Below are 18,309 nucleotides of genomic sequence, written 5' to 3'. Positions count from 1 at the left end.
TCCAGAGGGTCATTTGCCGGGCTTCGCATACATGACCAAATTTGAGATGATCCTTTAAGCTTTAGGAAGCTTGTTTGTACACTATGACAACTTTGAAGCTACACACTGAAATTGAGGCGGGAAAAAAAAGTCATGGCTTCAGGATTTGTTTTTCATCTCCTGGGGCAAAAGTGGTGCTTGAATAGAGGACAACATAATTTAACTAAGTGTATTTGTCGAGACAAGTTTGAAAGCAAACATCACAGATTCACCAAAACCAACATTTATACTATTGAAACAACACATCGGGTTCCGATCGTCACTTGTAGCAACAACTTTATTGAATGTGTCTGACTTTTAAACATATTTACACATACTTTTTCTTAGTAGTTAAGTAAAAATACAAATAGAGAACACAGTCACTCATTGGCTGGCCAGCGGCAGCCACATGGTTGACGGGATTCTGAAAGCGATGATGCGGAGGAAAGTGACATCATGAAAATCAATACGTCCCAATATTATCTGGCCAAAATTGATGCACTTCCTCCAAATTAAGAGATACTGGAGTTTGTTTTACTTTAAATAATAATAATTTAACAATCAACAACAAAAAAAATACCTCAAGTTTACATTTGCGAACAAGGAACCTAATAATGCATGACATCGCCGTCGGTCTATTGTAAAGGAATATTTCTCAGAATTTAGAATTTTTTTTAGCCCTCTCTTTATCTGATACGCGAGGAAAGGTCATTTGTCATTTTTGGGATAAAAAACAAAAACAACAACAACAAAATTCAGAACATCTAAGGATACATGCTTTTCATTGAAAAGCGACAATGTGTAGCAGTTCATTTTTTTTGGTCTTTTTTTCTTTTCAAAGAGTCAAACGATGGCTCAATTCAGTCTGCATCCAAAAAAAAAAAAATCTGAAAATTCCACTAGCATTTTAATTGAACCGGCGTCGTCATTTCAGTCCTCTGTTAATCTGCTTCACGTCACAGTTCTAAACTTTTAGCACCCCCATAAAAAATATCACAATGTCTGAAAGTAAAAGAGCATGGCAATGGCACATTTGCGTCACGACAGACGATAAGGCTTAAGCAGTCAAAATATTTTAAACAGCAAAGAATAAAACAAAAACTCAGGATTATGCGCAATTCAGGATTTATCTGCATACAACTATCTTTGAGTTTGATTGCAACTCAATTCGGGCTGCAACTAACATTTGTTTTAATATTGACTTGATATTTTAACTAGTTATCAATTATCGATGAATCAGATAAAAAACAAGTTTTGATTTCCATCCACATATTCAAAAACAGGACATTTCAAATTGACTGAAGAAAATACACAAATTTGATATTCAGTCACTGCTTTGGTCCATAACATGTCAAAAGATGGGCAAAAATATTGATCATTGTCTTTCGAAGTAGAAGCATAAGTTTGCAAAAACCTTATTTTGACTTACTACAAAGATAAGTGTACATTCATGGAGGATGATCAGTAATCAAAATATTTACTGTTGAGGCTAAATTGTGAGAATTTGGACAATTTTATATTAATCGGTTAATCAATTAACATTATAATTTATATTATATGATTAGTGGTCCATTAATTGTTGCAGTGCTAAATTCTGATCAATCTTCAAATTTGTATTCAAGGTTTTGCCAAAGCAACTACAAAGTCACTTAAGAGAGTGATTTTAAAATGTCTTGACAAATTACACTGAACTATGATATTGCGATCATTTTAAGTTTGTTTATTCATTACCAAACTATTACAATTCAACAAATTTATCTAATTGGAAAGTTTTTTCGTCTACGCTTAAAACGATCCATAATCCGAACTGTAGTTTAACCCATCAATAACCAAATATTGGATATCACAAAACTGATTGGCCAAAGTTGTCAGCTTTCACAATAGATATTTTTGAGCTCATTGTAACAAATTCGGGGAAGAAAACTACATCATAAATGCAATTAACCATCCTAGCGCAAAAGAAAAATTCGATGTGAGAAAGTCAGGACCGATGAATATACTGTAAACCCACGAACAAGCCAACTTGAAGATTTAACACAACAGTCAGGAAAAGATGGAAATGCAGACCACAGGACCTCAAATTAGATTTACTTCATTTCAGAATGCTGATGATAGCATATAGTTTATGGATAAAAAGGCAGGAGGTGATGAAGCATTTGAATGATGAATGAAGGCAGCGAGCGGCCAAAGAGTCAGACGATTGAGTGACTGATTCCGCTCATCCTCATCATGAGATTTGCACAAGTTGAAACAGATGAAGCACACAAAAGATGGAAAAAAGGACATTAAAAAAAAAAAAAAAAGAGTGGGAAAGGTAAGACAAAAAGCAGCATCCAATCATAGCGTAGCAGCAGTTTTTTTTTTTTTCTTTCCTTTCTGTTTTGAGTAGGCGGTGATATTTTTAGCAGGACCGATGATGAAGCCAGTCAAACTGTTGCTCTGTTGTCCGCTCTGAAGGATCCACACCTGTCCAAAAAGACGGCCGCCAAAATTGTGGCATGAAACTAAAGTTTTGATTCAACTGGTGTGTCCCCAATAAAGAGAGAAAGATAAAGAGTTTGGTCAAACAAACACCAAACATTGAAACAAAAATTAAATGGTCCACTCTGGGGTACCAGAGTTTTTAGGGAGTTCTCAAGCTCCGATATGGTCCACATCTGAAGAAACTGATAAAAATCAGTCCGGTGTTTGTTGGCGGACGGGGGCGTTTACTGCTGGGCTGGCTCGCTGCCCGGCAGGGTGATGTTGCCCAGGTGGAGCACAGGAAGCGGATGGGCCTCCGTATTGAAGACCCAACTTTCCAGTGGCATTAAGTCGTCGCTAGAGAACAGCAGGTAGAGATACCTGGCCGAAGAGTAAAAAGCAAAAAAAAAACACCACACACGCACGAGTTACAAGAGTGATGAACTATAACTGTCAATGGACCTTGATGTCTGTTTAAAAAAAAAAAAAATGCATGTGAAAGGCATTTACTCATAGGTATGCTCGAGATGTTTGTCTTTGAGGAATTTAGCAAGACATAACAGCTAGCCTAGCATGCTATCAATTTCTCCCATTAAGAGTCATGGCACGGCCGAGTGACAAAAAGGAATCTACAACCCCTTTCACAGTGAACATCTTTTTCTCTGGGATGTCATGTTTGCATGAAAGGCAATGCTACGGAGGGTTTCAATTGTCCTGCAAATTTGACAGAGGGATCTTAAATTTATTATTCTGAAATGTTGGGCTATTTTTTTCCGTATATGTTGTAAAGACAATATGATACAGCGCCACCTGTTTTTTTTGGCATGCACTCAATAGTCTATTAGCAATGAGCTTACTTGAGTGTCTCGGCCAGAAAGAAACTCTGCTGCACGTCGTCGTATGTCGGGTTCGAAGAGTAGACATCCTTCACGCCTGAAAAGCCTCCGCTCACTCTGCAGTACTTGTCGATGGCCTATGGGGAGCGATAGAAGATACGTTTAGTCAGAATTAAAATTACATTTAAATCCATGTTCTCTTGTGCAAAGTAAAGTGTAAATAAACCAATTACTTATGCAATAAATCATTTGTTGTCATTATTCAGATTCTGACATTGTGATGTCGCAACATTATTGCAGCACATTTGTTCTGAAGGTTATGAGGGGTACCTGTGCTGCTTCCCAGCCCCACTGGCGGTACTTGGGGTCGTGGGTGAACCGCCACATGTACCAGTAAGTTTCGATGACTTCGGGACGTAGGATGTAGTACTTTTCGTTCTGCCGCACAGCAACCGCCTCCAGCCCACTATCAAATTTGAACGCTTCAGGGCCCAGCTTCACCACTGGAGGGAGAAAGATGGTCATTGTCTAATTTTGATTGTCACTGTCAAATAATAATAATAAATAAACACAGTACAGTATAATTTGAAAGAGAACATTTTGCTTTGAATCCTTGGACCATAAGAATCACTGTCTTTTATTTCTGTTAATTTATAAGAGCAGAAAAAATACTTAGCTAGGGAGGGGCAGGGGTGAATACTTTTGAGAGCTGCTGTAAATTTTGGGAATGATTACAACAGTTTTTTTTAGGGGTGACAGGGGCACAATGGCATTTTAAAATATGTTTCTTCTTAATTTTTTTTTAATTTAATGTTTATTTATCCGGGTAAGTAATTTGAGAACACATACTCATTTGCAATGCCAACCTGGCTCAAGTATGTTTAATTGGCATTGTATTGCTTGAACAAAATATGAAATGTTTTGGTTCAAACGAGGACTGCACAATATATCGTTCGATATCCTATATGGGTGTTGACCATTCCGAAATGTAACATTTACCTAAAGATTTTTATTGGCCACGATCTTTATGGCATGCTAAAGAAGGCGCCAGAAGTACTGGCCAATTGTCAAAAGAAAGGAGAAGAAGAACTTGAGGCGGAAGAAGACTACTGCTATAGTGGCATCACTTACCTGTCCTATCGTATGACTCGTGGCAGGTGTGTGCGATCTCTGCGCCAAGCTGCAGCCAGTGGCCAGCCTTGTCGTCGGGTGAGCCGTCTGCGCCCAGCGCGAACATGCCGCCGGCAAAGCATGCCAGGTGGCCCATCTTCCTCTCCAGGTGGCCGTTTTTCCACTCACCGATGAATGTCAGGCCACCATTGGACTTGCGGATCAGATGGCGCTCGATTGCCTGCGGAGGCAGACATTTGAATTTGTTTGCATATCATGCTGAGAAGTCTTCCTAATACTAGATACAAAAATCGGTAATCAAAATGGAATATATCAGATAATTTTTTCCTCAAGTTCTAACCCAGCAAATCTTGCACCCCACTTCAATGTCCTAATTGTGTTGGCACATTCACTCACGATGCTTGAGTAATTACATTTGCAAACTATTTTACTGTGAATCAGAATTTTTGCAATAAATAATTTACGTTACTTTTAGTAATTTAGTGCAACTGGTCGTGACCCGAGACCTGACAACTGTGATGTCATTATCAGTCAGCAGCAAATGGCAGTTTTTATTTTAATTTCAGTTCCATTTTATTTCACATTGTCATTTTGGGGTCTTTGGTGTAGGATTTTGAGAGAAAAAAAATTAGGATGAGGCTGAAACATGACAAAATGTGGAAAGTTCTGTGAATAAATTCCAGATGCAGTGTAAGCTACTTTTCTTAACTTCCATTGCAACATTAGCAGTAAGAGATTCAAGATAAGATAGACTTTGTGTACATGCTAGCGTGAGTCATACCTCAATGGCGTCGTCGTATGTCTTGCGTGCTTCTGTGTCCGTTTTGTCTGACATGAGCCATGCCTTTAGCAGGTATTCGTAAAAGCTATCCCCCAGGCCACCGACCGAAGTGTGGTCTGTGGATAGCAAAGAAAACTTTCAATAATTTGATTTAGCGATTCCCTTCCGAGCCAACCTTTCGCAAGCTTTTAAAGTACATCACCCCTCAAGGCTTCAGACTATTTTTTTTTAACAAGGAACATAGTGGCTTCTAAAGTGAAATTGTAAGGGCACAAGGAGAAACTTTACCTCTGCACAGAAATCAACTTGCAGTGTAAATGTTCACATTCACATTCATTTTCACTATATTACTGATAAATGAGTGGAGCAGAAGTTGTGTGCACATTCACATTAGAATCTGTGTCTCTGCTATTTATTCCTCGCTGATATGAATAACAGCGATTGTGTTAACGTTAGCTTAGCTGACGCTGGACTCATCTGCTAGCAATATTTCACTGCCGTGCCAGTCTGGGATGATGAAACGTTGAGCTCCACTTGCTGCTAATATTGTGTGTGACGCTACGCAGGGACACGTAAGGTCTTTGAGCAAGCTGCCATAAAGTGATCACTGAGGTGGAAAAACTGTTAGCCCTCGCTTCACTCCCAAAACCAGAATATTACATCAATCGATATTACAATACATCAAGTGCACTCACGTTGGCCCCAGCGACCTGTACGAGGGCTCAGGTAGTTTGGGTAGAGCCCGTTCGGTCGATCCATTTTGGCTAGCAATTTTCTGATGTGCATTACCTGCAAAACATTGTGAATTTCATTCTTTTTATTTAATTTTAATATGACATTAGTAGTGATATCAAAAATGTATGATATTGAATGTCAGGATGGACAAAGTTTAGCTTGGTTTGTTACTGAAAGTCTTGTTTCCTGCAGTAATACAGTTATGCACGTCTAAGTGTTACCTTCTGGTAGTAGGCAGGGTTTCCTGTCAGGTATGTGAGGTGAACAAACTCCATGTGCAGCGTTCCAAACTCTGCAAGGATACTGCTGCCGGCCGACGCCCAACCCCAATTCCGTCCAACACCACTGAGGGAAGAAATGGGGACGTTATTTACCACTTTGCTGAGACGTCTCCTATCAAATCAAGTGGCACGCTCCTTTGGCGAGGGAATGTTAGTGACACCGTTGACAAGATCACTCACCTCTTCAGATTGACCATGGCCCAAGGGATTCCTGTGGGGGTGTTGAAAGCAGGGAGAAGCTTCTCAGCAAGCTGCACTGCCTTTAACTTGAACATCTAAAGGAGACGAGAAGTAGATTAAAACACGGTGAAAAAAATTGGAAGCAAGGTTTCCCGAGGTTTTCTCCAAGGTCAATGACATCGTTGATAGACCAGACTATGACATTACAACCGATCACCAATTTTGCAGGCTATCCGATGATCGGTTCAGTGTACACTTTAATATTGAGTCACTTTGATCAAATTTAAGAGTTATTAGTCATTAAATGTGACGACTAGGAGTGGGCCAAATCGAGTCAGTATTGTATTGCGTAATTTCAACTTCGCCTGCCAATCACAACAATCATCTTTATATTGAATAAAATATCAAAAATTGCTTTTACTTTGGAAGACAATGATTAATGTCATTTTTGCCCATTTTCTGATATAAATTCTGTTTATACATTTTTTGCACTGTTAATTTACAAAATATACTCTTTTAGAATAAAGAGATGGAAATTAAATTCATCAATGATCAACAAAATAACCATCACATCATTATCTATTGATAAAGAACCACAGGTGAGTGCTGACCTCTTGTCCAGAGAGGTAGTAAGCTGCCAGCAAGCCTCCGATGAAGCGGATGTTGACCTCAAACACAGACACCTCAACATTCTGGAAAAAACAGGAAAAGATAGTAGGAGAATGATAGCAGCATATCTTGTTATTCCGCTATGTGGTCTGACATACTCGCACATAATCTCTCCCTCTCTCTGGCCTTTCTAAACTTGTCTTGCTTGACTTTCCCAGTGACGATCCAGCGAACATTGGATTCAGTTCTGCAACGTCTCTTTCTCAATTCAGTTTTAATTTTGATGCGAGATTATAGAATAATTAGATAAGATTGTAGATTAAAGAATAAAGGAAGGAAGGGAGGGAGGAAGGAAGGAAGGAAGGAAGGAAGGAAGGAAGGAAGGAAGGAAGGAAGGAAGGAAGGAAGGAAGGAAGGAAGGAAGGAAGGAAGGAAGGACAGCATTCTGGAACCACTGGATAACGGAGCTGTGAATTAATTGGTGTTAGATACACACCACACTGAAGTCCAGATTCTGATCAATCCACCCCTGCCCATCTTTGAACTCTTCATGCAGGCCCATGATGTACAGCGTGTCCAAGGCGTCCACGATGGATGCTCCAAGCTGAGAATTACCTGCCCAAGACAGATGAGGGAAATCATATTTGTTTTGTTTTAAGGGAAGTCAAACCAAACAATGAAAAAAGTGATTCTTTCAGGTACCGGTAGATTGAGTCCGCCTACGACAAGTGGTATCAGTACAAAACGTTGTGAATCACTGTACTAAGAGGAAGAGAGCACGACTCGGTCATCCTGTGTGAGTGACAGAGAGTCATTCATGGTGTGATCAACGTAACGTGATCTGCAACCCCCCAAGGGCAATGAAACAATGACGAGCATGTTTAGTGGGTGGGCCAGTCTCTCGCATAAAGGTGACATCAGGGAGTCAACGCGTTTGTTGGACCTCAAACTGGGTCAAATACTTGTAATCGATACGGAAGGCAGCCTATGTGTGTGTGTGTGTGTGGGGGGGGGTCATTTCTGTATAAAATAGCAACGAAAGAAGTTTTAGAAGCGTTATCATTCTTTTATGTCGTGTGTATCAATATCAATTAGAAGAAAAACTAGAGCAAATTTGAATAAGCCCCATTTAAACAGGTATTTAAACTTGAATTATCACAGAGAAAACGCTTATCTCCCCGGGGAAGTGCACACACAGCATTTTATTGACTGTCTTCCAAAATGACTGAGATTATTTACAAGACTGCGAAGGCGGGCATGTTTACTACCAAGGTTTGTGCAAAAGTGTGTGATGTTGTAGTAAGTTTTAGGAGGAATCTTACCAAATATATTTGTAGAATGTCCTTTCTTGGCGAGTGGCTTGAGCTCGTTGTGACCCCAGCCGTATTGACGGTAGCTGTCCCATGCATGCTTCATCATCTGAAACGTCATAGCGACTTTAGACATTAAGCCATTCGTGTCCTAATTATGGTGGATTCATCACATTGAAAAATGTGCGTAGTAAGAGGACAGTAAAGAACAGAAGTCATTTTCTGACCTCCCGGATCTTGTTCCGTTTCTCCTTGACTTCGGGTTCGAGAGGCTCGCCGTCGCCAACGCCCACCACCTTGGGCATGGGCACGGGTGGCAAGGGCTTTGGCCCTGTGTCCTTTTTCTTCAGCTCTTCCAACACCTTGTTCTTCTCAGTCTGGATTTCAGCCTGTAGCTCCTCATGCGACTTCCGCAGCTTTTCTTTGGCCTCCTGCAGGGCCCGCTCGTGGTCGGCACGAATCTTATCGCGAAGGCTCTCTTTGTCCTCCCTATAAGAAGCAAGGAAAATAAAAGAAAATATCCTCCTTGTTCTGGCAGATAATTAGCTTGCACAAACAGGGCAAGCAAGCCTGACATTAAATAAACAGTGTAACTGGCCAGAAAGGTATCTTTATGATCTAATTAAATGTGTCAAGAGCAAAGAAAAAAACAATCCAAATGAAGGGCGCTCTTGGACACTGCCCCTTGAAAATTTTATCACAGAATTTCACAATTCTCTACACCATGATTGTCTTTGGCATAAATGATCACTTCAAAATGAAAACAATCTTTGACAGAGTTGCATGCGAAAAATATGGTGTAAACTGTACAGAGTAAGGCCTGACAGAGATGCCTTTTTTGCTGATACCCATTTTCAGCAGAAAGACAAATACCGCTTATTAATTAATTGGCTGATTAATTAAAAAGTTATAACGCATAAAATACCCCCCCCCCCTTTTTTTTTTCCAAACAACTTTCACCTTTAGGTTGTGTGTTAAATAGTGGTATGCATATCAACTCCTTGCACAGCTTGCATTGCTAACCGATGCATTATTTGTAAAACTAAAGATTTACTTTGTTTTGATTGACAGGTATATTCAAGGACACCAGATTGTAATATGATGATGGTAATAGAGAAAATGGAACTTATTATGAAACAGCAACAACAAAAGCAGTGCTTAGTCTCTGTCCAACAGTGATACCTAATGAAAGCAGAACAGAAAGCCTTAAGTGAACTTCAGACTCATTTCCACTGCTATGCGGATGATTGTCAGATCTACGTCTGCGGAACAATACAAGACATTTTCTCGTCGAGGCCACTTTTGTACTCTTGGAATGAAATCAAGAGCCGGATGGCGCTGAGTTTCTTGGGCTATCTGGCACCTTATCTAACGGCAATAGTCTCCATCCTGGGTCTTAAATTGGACAGCGATTTTAAATTGGACCAGCAAATTGGTGCTGTTGTAAAATCCACCTTAGCCTCTCCTTTCTCAACAGCGCTTTTAAAGAGTAATTCAGGCCATCGCCACATCTCGGTGTAAGTGTGTGTTGCTCAGTAGGCATTGAAGACCTTGGTGAAGTATTTGCCGCAACAACACACAAAGTTCTGAGGTAAAGCAAGGATAAGCGTTTTAAAAGTAAAAAAAAAAAACGTACCTGTGTCGGTGCTCATCATGTCCTCCCTGACTGTGTATGATCACCTGTCCAGAAACATGTTTTCCCTCCTTGGGCGAGTTAATGTGTGGGATGAGTACGTCCTCCAAGCCCAGGTCAAAGCGCTTGTGCTTGGAGTTGTCGGGCAAGAAGAAGAAAGCGCCGAAGCACAGAGTGATGAAGGCACTGAGGATGAGCAGCAGGATGAACTTCTCCGAGATTCTCAAGGTAGCGCGGTGGTGCGGAAAGGAAGAGGCACCCGGCGACAGTGTGGGTATACGGCGCCCAGAGAGCGGTAAAAGCGCTGGCGTGGTCATGTCGAGGGCTGCTGAAGGACTATAAAGCAGCAGGACGGATGGGGAAAGAGTACGGGCCGGGAGGAAGAGGTGCGGCAGCCTCACAAGCGCCGCAGGTGTCGTTTGTTGCAGCTGCTTGACTTTATTATCTCATGCCTGGGCTGCCAAGTCCAAACGCCAAAAGAGGAAATGGTCCCTCAGTGAACGACTGACTTGGGAGCAGGTAAAGCGTCACCACCATTCTGCAAGACACAAATGAATAAATAACCTGTTAAAAAGTAAGGATAGGTTCGACACAATGGGGAATTTGGAGGCCAATCACTTTTCGTCAATATTGGGCCCAACGAGACGTAATGTGTGCGTATCACTGCTGGATAATAGACACAAGTTGAACAGGCAGGTCACAAAGATGCATTGCAAGAATTAGCAAGGCAAGAACTACAAACAGCAAACAAGGCTTAGATTGGCATGTTATTAGCCCCGGGTTTGAGAGGGGACAACCAACGCATATTTAATATTTTTAAAGAGGAAGTCAACCCAACCATTTCCTTTGCAAAAATATGTTGTAGGTGTCCTCCACTAGTCTAAACATGGCATTCTGGTTAATATTGTGTTTACAGATTATGATTTATGCAGCAAAATTCTCATCTCAGGTGCGCCCATTTTGCCACTTGCTGTCGACTGAAAATGACATTACAGTTGCCTGGCGGTCATAACCAATCACAGCTCACCATGTTTTCTGTAGCTGAGCTGTGATTGGTTATGACTAGAGACCTGGCAACTCTGGCGCCGTTTTAGGTCAACGGCAAGTGGCAAAATGTTAAATTCATATTCCACAAACAAAACATTAATCACAACATTGTTTCAACTAGTTGGGCTGCACAGATCCCATTACAAAAAAAAGTTTGGGGTTGGCTTCCTCTTTAATGAGCAAGAGGTTAGAGATAAGCCTATTTGAGTTTAACCCAAACCTGCGCCAAGTATGGCGGAATCTGCGCTCGCTGATACAATGAAACAAAGCGCCGCTGTTTATCATAATCAGGATTATCTTCAGAACTTGTTGATTAAGTTATCGTTTCAATCAGGTGGGTTAGAGAAAGGAAACATCTAAACCATGCAGGTTAGTAGCCCTTGAGCGTACTTTCTTTGATACCTGTTACCTGTGCTATGGATGCATTTCATTCACCATAGCTGTGCGTGAGGTCTGCACATAAATTTGGGTGACGACACATTTTCAGACATTACGTGATGTTGGGCTTTTTTTTTTTTCCCGAGGGCTTTGTGTCCATAAAACCCCAAATACTGAGGTAATGGTTCTAATATTTTCAGAAGTCAAAGTGGGCATGAGTACAGATGTGCCCATGGATTTTGATGACGACCGATACCAGTTTTTGAACATTAAGCGACATTTCGCTTTTATTACTGTGGCATAGGAAAATATGGGGACCAGGTTGGGAATCGCTGCATTAGATGTAACGCCACAAATGATAAACAACAAACTTGACACTTCATTTGCATCAACCGTAGAATGTGCCCTTTTCCTGCAGTCGCTACAGACAAGTCAAGCCAACTGTGACCAACTAGATAGATATAGATAGATAGATAGATAGATAGATAAAAGTCAAAGGCTGCTTTATTGTCAATTTCTTCACATGCCAAGACACACAAAGAAATTTCGATTTCTTTGCCATAGATAGATAGATAGATAGATAGATAGATAGATAGGTACAGATGTTGGCGCGGGTGATGAATGGATTAGAGCCAAACGCCTTCTGTGGCAGTTTGAGGTTTAAACGCTCATCGTGACAGTGCATGCAAAGCAGACGTTCGCTTTCAGTCCAAGCGTTCACTGGATGGGTTAATCATGACCACTTTTGAAATACCAACACGTTTAAACGCCGCGTGTTGACATAATAGCAGTGAGATCACACGGAATGCAGCACAGACGTGTATATTTCCTCTTATGACAAACGTCTCCTCTCGAGTTCATTCGTTGACGGTTCAATTCTGGTCCGGGCGATTAGCGGACTAGCTTAGCTGCCTAGCTAGCTCGCGAGGGTCTTATACCCGATTATTAATAATATCCCACTTACCGTGTTACATTCAAGGGAGACGAAACCTGAGAAAAATAATAATTCTTCCCTTACGTTTAGCGTGCTAACATCATTGCTCGCAGAGTTGGAGGCGGCGATGTCCTACGGCGAAGGATCAAAGAACGATGGGCTGGTTCCGTTAGCTCCGTTCCTAGGCTGCTAATGCTAGTGTGCCTATTAGCAGCCCACAGAGGAGGTCTTTAGACGCTCTCGTGCCGTATCACCATTGCTCTCATATTCTCGGTAAAATCCGACGTGCCTTCTGATTCCCAGGCCGATCGGACAAGGCCAGTGACATACCGGGTGCCGTCATGACGCCCTTAAACGGTTCTTGCTTTGGTTAAAGGAAAACAGACACCCCTCCTCTTAAAAAAAAAAACACACACACACACCCAGCCACGCTCCGAAAAGGGGGTGGAAGTCACTGTCTGGCCGCTCTATCGGGGCTGAGCAGCAAACCGATGTGTCTCAGCCAAGTCGGATGAGGAACCGTCTGACAATTGCACCAAGCACAATTTGCGTGAAAGGGGAAATCAATAAATAAAACGACATTACCTAATCATCATACACTACTAAAACACTCTAAAAGTGCACGGTACAGTGTGATGTGACTCCATCCATCCATCCATCCATCCATCCATCCATCCATCCCAGACGCCAGTCTGAAAATGGTTACATATAACAGTCTGCAACAGTAACTTCATTCATTCATTCATTCATTCATTCATTCACTCACTCACTCACTCACTCACTCACTCACTCACTCTCACTCACTCACTCACTCACTCACTCACTCACTCACTCACTCACTCACTCACTCACTCACTCACTCACTCACTCACTCACTCACCTCTATTTATTTGGCATTGATTTTAGGCTTTGTTGCATTATTTCAAAGTCAAACACTGTTATAGAATAAAGACACTTAAAGTAAAAGCTGGAAAATGTTTGACATCACTTACTGGCAACTCAGTTAAGCAGACAGACTTGCTGTCTCGGGCTCATCATCGACCACATGGTCCAGCCTCCGAGCTCGTGTGTTTGCCCGCTGGGACGGCAGGTAAACACTCCGACCTCTCCGAGGTGGTGCTGCCACAACACGGCCAGGGCGGGTTTACGGGATGACCCAGCCTAGTGGCTGCGTTAGCCTGGCTACCAATCCAGGGACTAACGAGTTTATTTTGGTGACAAATCCGTGTGGCCCATGAATGGTGAGAAGTGAAAATCCTGGCTGACCAGCTACTAGAATCGTAACTTGTAACACCAGCTAGAGCCAAATAGCTGTAAAATCAAATAGCAGCAGCAAAGGGACAGTAAATAAAAACGCAACAAGGTACGCAGATGGGGGAAAGTTTTATTTTCCTTTTCAGCTGCTCAAAAATGGTCAAAATTGAGGAACTGAAAACTAGCAGGATCATCGGTTTTCTTCACCTTGAGAGAGGGAAACCAAGCCTGATCATGTTTTTCTTTTCTTTTTGTTTGAGTGCTACGGAGCAAATATTGACTCTGTACTTGCCCACATTCATATTCCAGTAAAGGAGTGACTTTTCTTCGTCTTCCTCCCTGGAAATCCTTCTAAACTCATCGATATGCTGTAGTTCTTGCTGTTGTCAGTGCTCATGGTCCAGATCATCATAACATGTATGACATTGATGACTAAATAGAGCTATGCTATTTGTTTTACCATCGCCAAATCAATTTACAAAGTTTTTTGAAAACGGAGAATTTAGTGTTTTTATCTTTACAATTTCCATTTCTTGGGACACACTTGGCACCTCCTCATCCTGGCAAAGAAGTTTTTTACCTTCAGAAAATATTTTTTTTCCCGGCAAGTTGAGTCTAGTACTGGGAGTTGTTGTTGGGGTACCAGCGTCGTACCATGAACCACTCTGTTTTTTAATTTTCGACTTCTCGTCGAGTCCTTTGAGGACTTACGTTTGTGCTCTCTTTTCTTCTTGCTTTCACGAGTAACATTTTCTTTGGTAGTTGACTGCGCATTCTTGGCCTCGTTTGTCTTTTCAGTTTTAGGAACCTCAAAAAGATAGTGTGGACAAGGGTGTTCACTGTCATCCTCCATTTTGTTTACAATCGGGTGAACTTTGCAAATCTGACTTTTCGGTAAGATGTCTGCCAGGATCTCACCGTCATCGTGATGACGATCCGGGGCTGCCGTGGACTTTTCGGGATGTTTATCTGTAACAGATGGCATTTTCACACTCCTCATCCTCACTTCTGGTATGACTAATGAACATAACTTATCAAAACGTCAAATATAGTGTTGGAGAATGATTGTGGAGAAATACTCACTGAGAATGTCTCTGCAGGCTCCTCGTTGGCAACGCTTGTGTTCCAAATGTTTTGAACGTGAATGCGCTTGTTGTTCTGCCGAAGTTGTCGCATTATTTTTAAATTGTGGAATGTCCTTTCCTTGTTTTGACCCTTTGCCTACTTTCACAGTGGCCGAGTACTCCGTTGCTTGATTGAGTAGAGCTTGAAGTATGGCGCTGGAGCATGTTTTCATTGCGTCACTCAAGCACCTCTCTATAATTTGCGGAAATGATGTTAATTTTGGATGTCTTGACGACTGTTCTTGCTCAGTTTGCTCGTTGACGCTATCTTTGTCCGTGTGCAGATCTTGATGGGTGGTAGCCTCAGGAATGAGATCTTGGGTGCACTCGGGCGATGCAGAACTTGCGTTTTGTGACAGCTCTTGTACTAAAAGTGCCTCGTCATGTGGGCTTGTCTTGTTGACGTTTTCCTTCCCGAAATCCTCAAACGTGTCAGCTAGATCCGTAAGCTCCTCTATTGATAGAGATGGCCTCAGTTCGTATGCAGTGTCTTCATTTGGTGTGATGTCATCTTCGTGAATAGAGGCCTCGCAGATGGAAGTGGAGGTAGGCCTGATGTCGACATCTGAGCACGCTGAGGAGGGTGATGAGGATTGAGAGCTGCTCTTTGGTTTGAAAGATTCTGGAATTGAATCCTCGTGGTCGTCTTCAGGGAGTATGACACCACCATCATCAGCCGCTGGAAGTAAGTCTTGAAGAGGGGAACTTGAGTCTGCTTTATCTGCATCATTGCAACACTCTGGAGAGTGGCTTCCATGTCCTGTGAATTCATGTGATGAATCTTGGTGGGAAACCAGATCGCTTTTAGGAGATCCTCCATTACTGTTCTCCTCCCGTGGTGATGCGTGTAAGGAGTTTGACACTACATTCTCAATCTCTTTTTCAGCAGCATCGAGGTCTGGAAAAACAAAGTGGTGTGGAGATTCACCCATTTCCTGCTCCTCCGGTTGTGAAGGGCTCAATGATTCTGAGGATTTTTCCTCAACCAAGTCACTATCAACCTCCACAAGAGCTACTTCCTGAGTGGAACTCAAAGGTGGAGTTCCATCCCTTTTCTGCTCTGCTAAGTCAATATCAACATCCAGATGATCGTGATCCGTGGAAATAGAGGATGCTGTTACATTCTCATCATGTTCCTCTCTTGGTGATACGCTCAATGGTTTCTCTTCATCCACAACACTTTCAACCTCCAGAGGTTCAAAATCTCGACCAAGAGAGGTAGCGGGTGATGTTGCATCACTATAATGCTCACCAGGTGGTGACGGACTCCAGGATTCTGATGGTTTCTCTTCATCCACATCACTGAGGACTTCAAGAAGACCCTGACCAATGGAGTTTGAGGGCGGTAGTGTTTTTTCATACTGCTCATCTTTTGGTGATGGACTCAAGGATTTGGATTCTTTCTCTTCGTCTACGTCGCTGTCAACCCCCTGATGTTCAAAACTTTGACTAATTGAGTTTGAGGGTGGTAGGGTTTCTCCATATTGCTCATCTTTTGGTGATGGACTCAAGGATTTTGATTCTTTCTCTTCGTCTATGTCGCTGTCAACCCCCTGACGTTCAACACTTTGACTAATTGAGGGAGAGGTTAGTCCTTCTTCACTATATTGCTCAGCTATAGGTGATAGACTCAAGTATTTTGTAAATCTCTCTTCATCCACAGTCGCCCAGTCAACCTCCAGAGGTTCACACTCTCGACCAATAGAGGGAGAAGGTGATGTTGCGTCATTATATTGCTCACCTATAGGTGATAGATTCAAAGGTTTTGATGGATTCTCATCATTCACATCAGTCGGAGGCTCTTGATCAATCATGGGAGACGTTGGGGGTGATCGATTCAAAAGTTTTGAAGGATTCTCGTCATTCACATCAGTCGGAGGCTCTTGATCAATCATGGGAGAGGTTGGGGGTGTTTTGTCATCGTGCTCATCTTTTGGTGATAGACTCAAGTATTCTGACTGGTTTTCTTCATCCACATCACTGGCAGCATCCAAAGGATCCAACTCCTGACCAGTAGAGATAGAAGGTGGTGTTGCATCCCCATCCCTAGGTGACAGACTGAAGAATTTCGATTGTTTCTCTTCTTCCACATTACTATCAAGCGCTACACCATCTGAGAGTTGACAAGAAGAAGTTGGGGATGGCGTTTTCTCCCCCAACTGCTCCTCTTTTGGTGATTTACTCATGGATGGTTTCTCTTCATCCACATCACTGCCAACGGAGAAGGGATCAAATCCCTGGCTCATGGAGTAAGAAGGTGGTGTTGCATTCCCATCACCCCAAGATGTTAATACAGTCTCTTCATCCGCATCTCTATCAACCTCCTCAGCGTCTGACTGACAGGCAGAGTTTGGGAGTTGTGATTCCTCCCCATCCGGCTCCTCTCGTGGTGATGAACTCAAGGGGTTCAATGGCGTCTTCTCATCTAAGTTATTATCAACCTCGAGAGCATCTGACTCCAGATAAGTAGAGCCCAAAGATAGTCCGGCTTCACTGTACTGCTCCTCTAACACATTTTCTGTTGGCGTGCCAACTTTGTGATCCAATTCTTGCCCAGTGGGGCTTCTCCTGGTGACAGAAAATGGTTCTTCACTGTGTTCCTCTTGGGATGATTTGATGATTTCAGCGGCTGGTAGGTCCAAATCACTATCCTCAGGATATAATCCCTCAAAAGGGGCAGCCGGTGACACATCTCTCTTCGGCTCATCGTAGGGTGATGATCTTGAGGATTTGGATGCCACATCTACATTTCCTTTGAAATCAATGTATTGAAGAAAGCCCTCATACACGATTTTGGAAGCGCTTTTTATTGCAGCCTGGAGTTTATCATCCAAGCGTATTTTGGCGGGGGGGGAGGCTGTGGAACCGATCTGGTGTTTTGAGTTTTCAGGGCTCGTTTCTCGTTGCTCACCTTGCTCCTGATCACTTGTGTACATTTGCCCAACTGGAGAAGACAGCATGACATAGTCCATTTTTTCGTCCATTTTTTCCTCCGAGGTAGATAAATTTGAATTTTCAGGAGTTGCCGTTGAGATGTTGTCTGATTCCATCTCCTTGTCTTAAAGCGTGCTAAACATCGATTACCCTGCCTGATTAAGGTCATTCTTTCTGGTACTCGCATGGTGACAAATTTTATCGACATGCAAATGACAATATTGTATGTGGACAGTGATTTATAAACATAAGCCTTCATGACTGGGAGTGAGCTTTTAAAACTCAAAACACAGCCTTCATGAATGCACATGCCGCCTTCATTGACCAAATATCAGCCTTTATGACTTCATTTAATCTGGCTTCGGTGACCTCATCGGGATTACATCATAGGACTGTCAGGCTGGCTGTTATATGATTCTGATAATTGGTTCACGTTCAACACCGATAATAGACAATTATTACAGCAAGCAGCTTCCACGTTTGCAATTAAGTATAAATGCTATTGAAAACTGCTAGCCCTTCAATTTTTTTGTTTTTTATAGTGTGGCATTGTTTATTATGAGTTAGCCTGAACAGAATAGCATCTGAGTGGAAGAGCTGCATAATATTTTATTATGCTGCATGTGACATGACCCTGCTATGTCTGCTTTATTGTCCTCAA

At 42.1% G+C, this 18,309-nt stretch overlaps 2 protein-coding genes across 3 annotated transcripts; both read right to left on the bottom strand.

Moving 5' to 3' along the window:
• Positions 1 to 289: 289 nt before the first annotated feature.
• Positions 290 to 12,849, bottom strand: man1a2 (mannosidase, alpha, class 1A, member 2). 2 transcript variants are annotated; one of them, XM_037240166.1, is made up of 14 exons: positions 12,367 to 12,849; positions 9,981 to 10,515; positions 8,572 to 8,833; positions 8,357 to 8,453; positions 7,531 to 7,649; positions 7,037 to 7,117; positions 6,426 to 6,520; positions 6,186 to 6,309; positions 5,925 to 6,018; positions 5,230 to 5,345; positions 4,449 to 4,668; positions 3,648 to 3,820; positions 3,339 to 3,454; positions 290 to 2,862 (listed from the first exon to the last, which is right to left on the bottom strand). In XM_037240166.1, exons 2-14 carry the CDS (start codon positions 10,292 to 10,294, stop codon positions 2,727 to 2,729), a joined length of 1,947 nt encoding a protein of 648 aa, XP_037096061.1. In that variant the 5' UTR covers positions 10,295 to 10,515; positions 12,367 to 12,849; the 3' UTR covers positions 290 to 2,726. The 2 variants fall into 2 exon arrangements, with proteins under 2 accessions (XP_037096061.1, XP_037096060.1); XM_037240165.1 differs by having other exon boundaries at positions 12,421 to 12,849.
• An 854-nt stretch (positions 12,850 to 13,703) lies between these two features.
• On the bottom strand, positions 13,704 to 18,098 carry LOC119115563. The gene is made up of 2 exons (XM_037240164.1): positions 14,674 to 18,098; positions 13,704 to 14,559 (listed from the first exon to the last, which is right to left on the bottom strand). The coding sequence occupies exons 1-2, from the start codon at positions 17,762 to 17,764 to the stop codon at positions 14,108 to 14,110; spliced, it is 3,543 nt and encodes a 1,180-aa protein (XP_037096059.1). The 5' UTR covers positions 17,765 to 18,098; the 3' UTR covers positions 13,704 to 14,107.
• Between the last annotated feature and the right edge of the window lie 211 nt (positions 18,099 to 18,309).

The sequence above is a fragment of the Syngnathus acus genome, chromosome 21 (genome assembly GCF_901709675.1).
Source record: "Syngnathus acus chromosome 21, fSynAcu1.2, whole genome shotgun sequence".
NCBI lineage: Eukaryota > Metazoa > Chordata > Actinopteri > Syngnathiformes > Syngnathidae > Syngnathus > Syngnathus acus.
This window is presented reverse-complemented; position numbering and strand designations above follow the sequence as displayed.

What these genes read in the sequence shown, in the direction of transcription:
- man1a2 (XM_037240166.1), bottom strand. Translation starts at nt 10,294, where the DNA reads ATGACCACGCCAGCGCTTTTACCGCTCTCTGGGCGCCGTATACCCACA. An exon ending in ACCCTGCCTACTACCAGAAG is followed by an intron (nt 6,019 to 6,185) that starts GTAACACTTAGA and finishes AATGTTTTGCAG; the next exon opens with GTAATGCACATCAGAAAATT. An exon ending in TTTCTGGCCGAGACACTCAA is followed by an intron (nt 2,863 to 3,338) that starts GTAAGCTCATTG and finishes CTCTTCGGCCAG; the next exon opens with GTATCTCTACCTGCTGTTCT.
- LOC119115563 (XM_037240164.1), bottom strand. Translation starts at nt 17,764, where the DNA reads ATGGAATCAGACAACATCTCAACGGCAACTCCTGAAAATTCAAATTTA. An exon ending in AGCCTGCAGAGACATTCTCA is followed by an intron (nt 14,560 to 14,673) that starts GTGAGTATTTCT and finishes CATCTGTTACAG; the next exon opens with ATAAACATCCCGAAAAGTCC.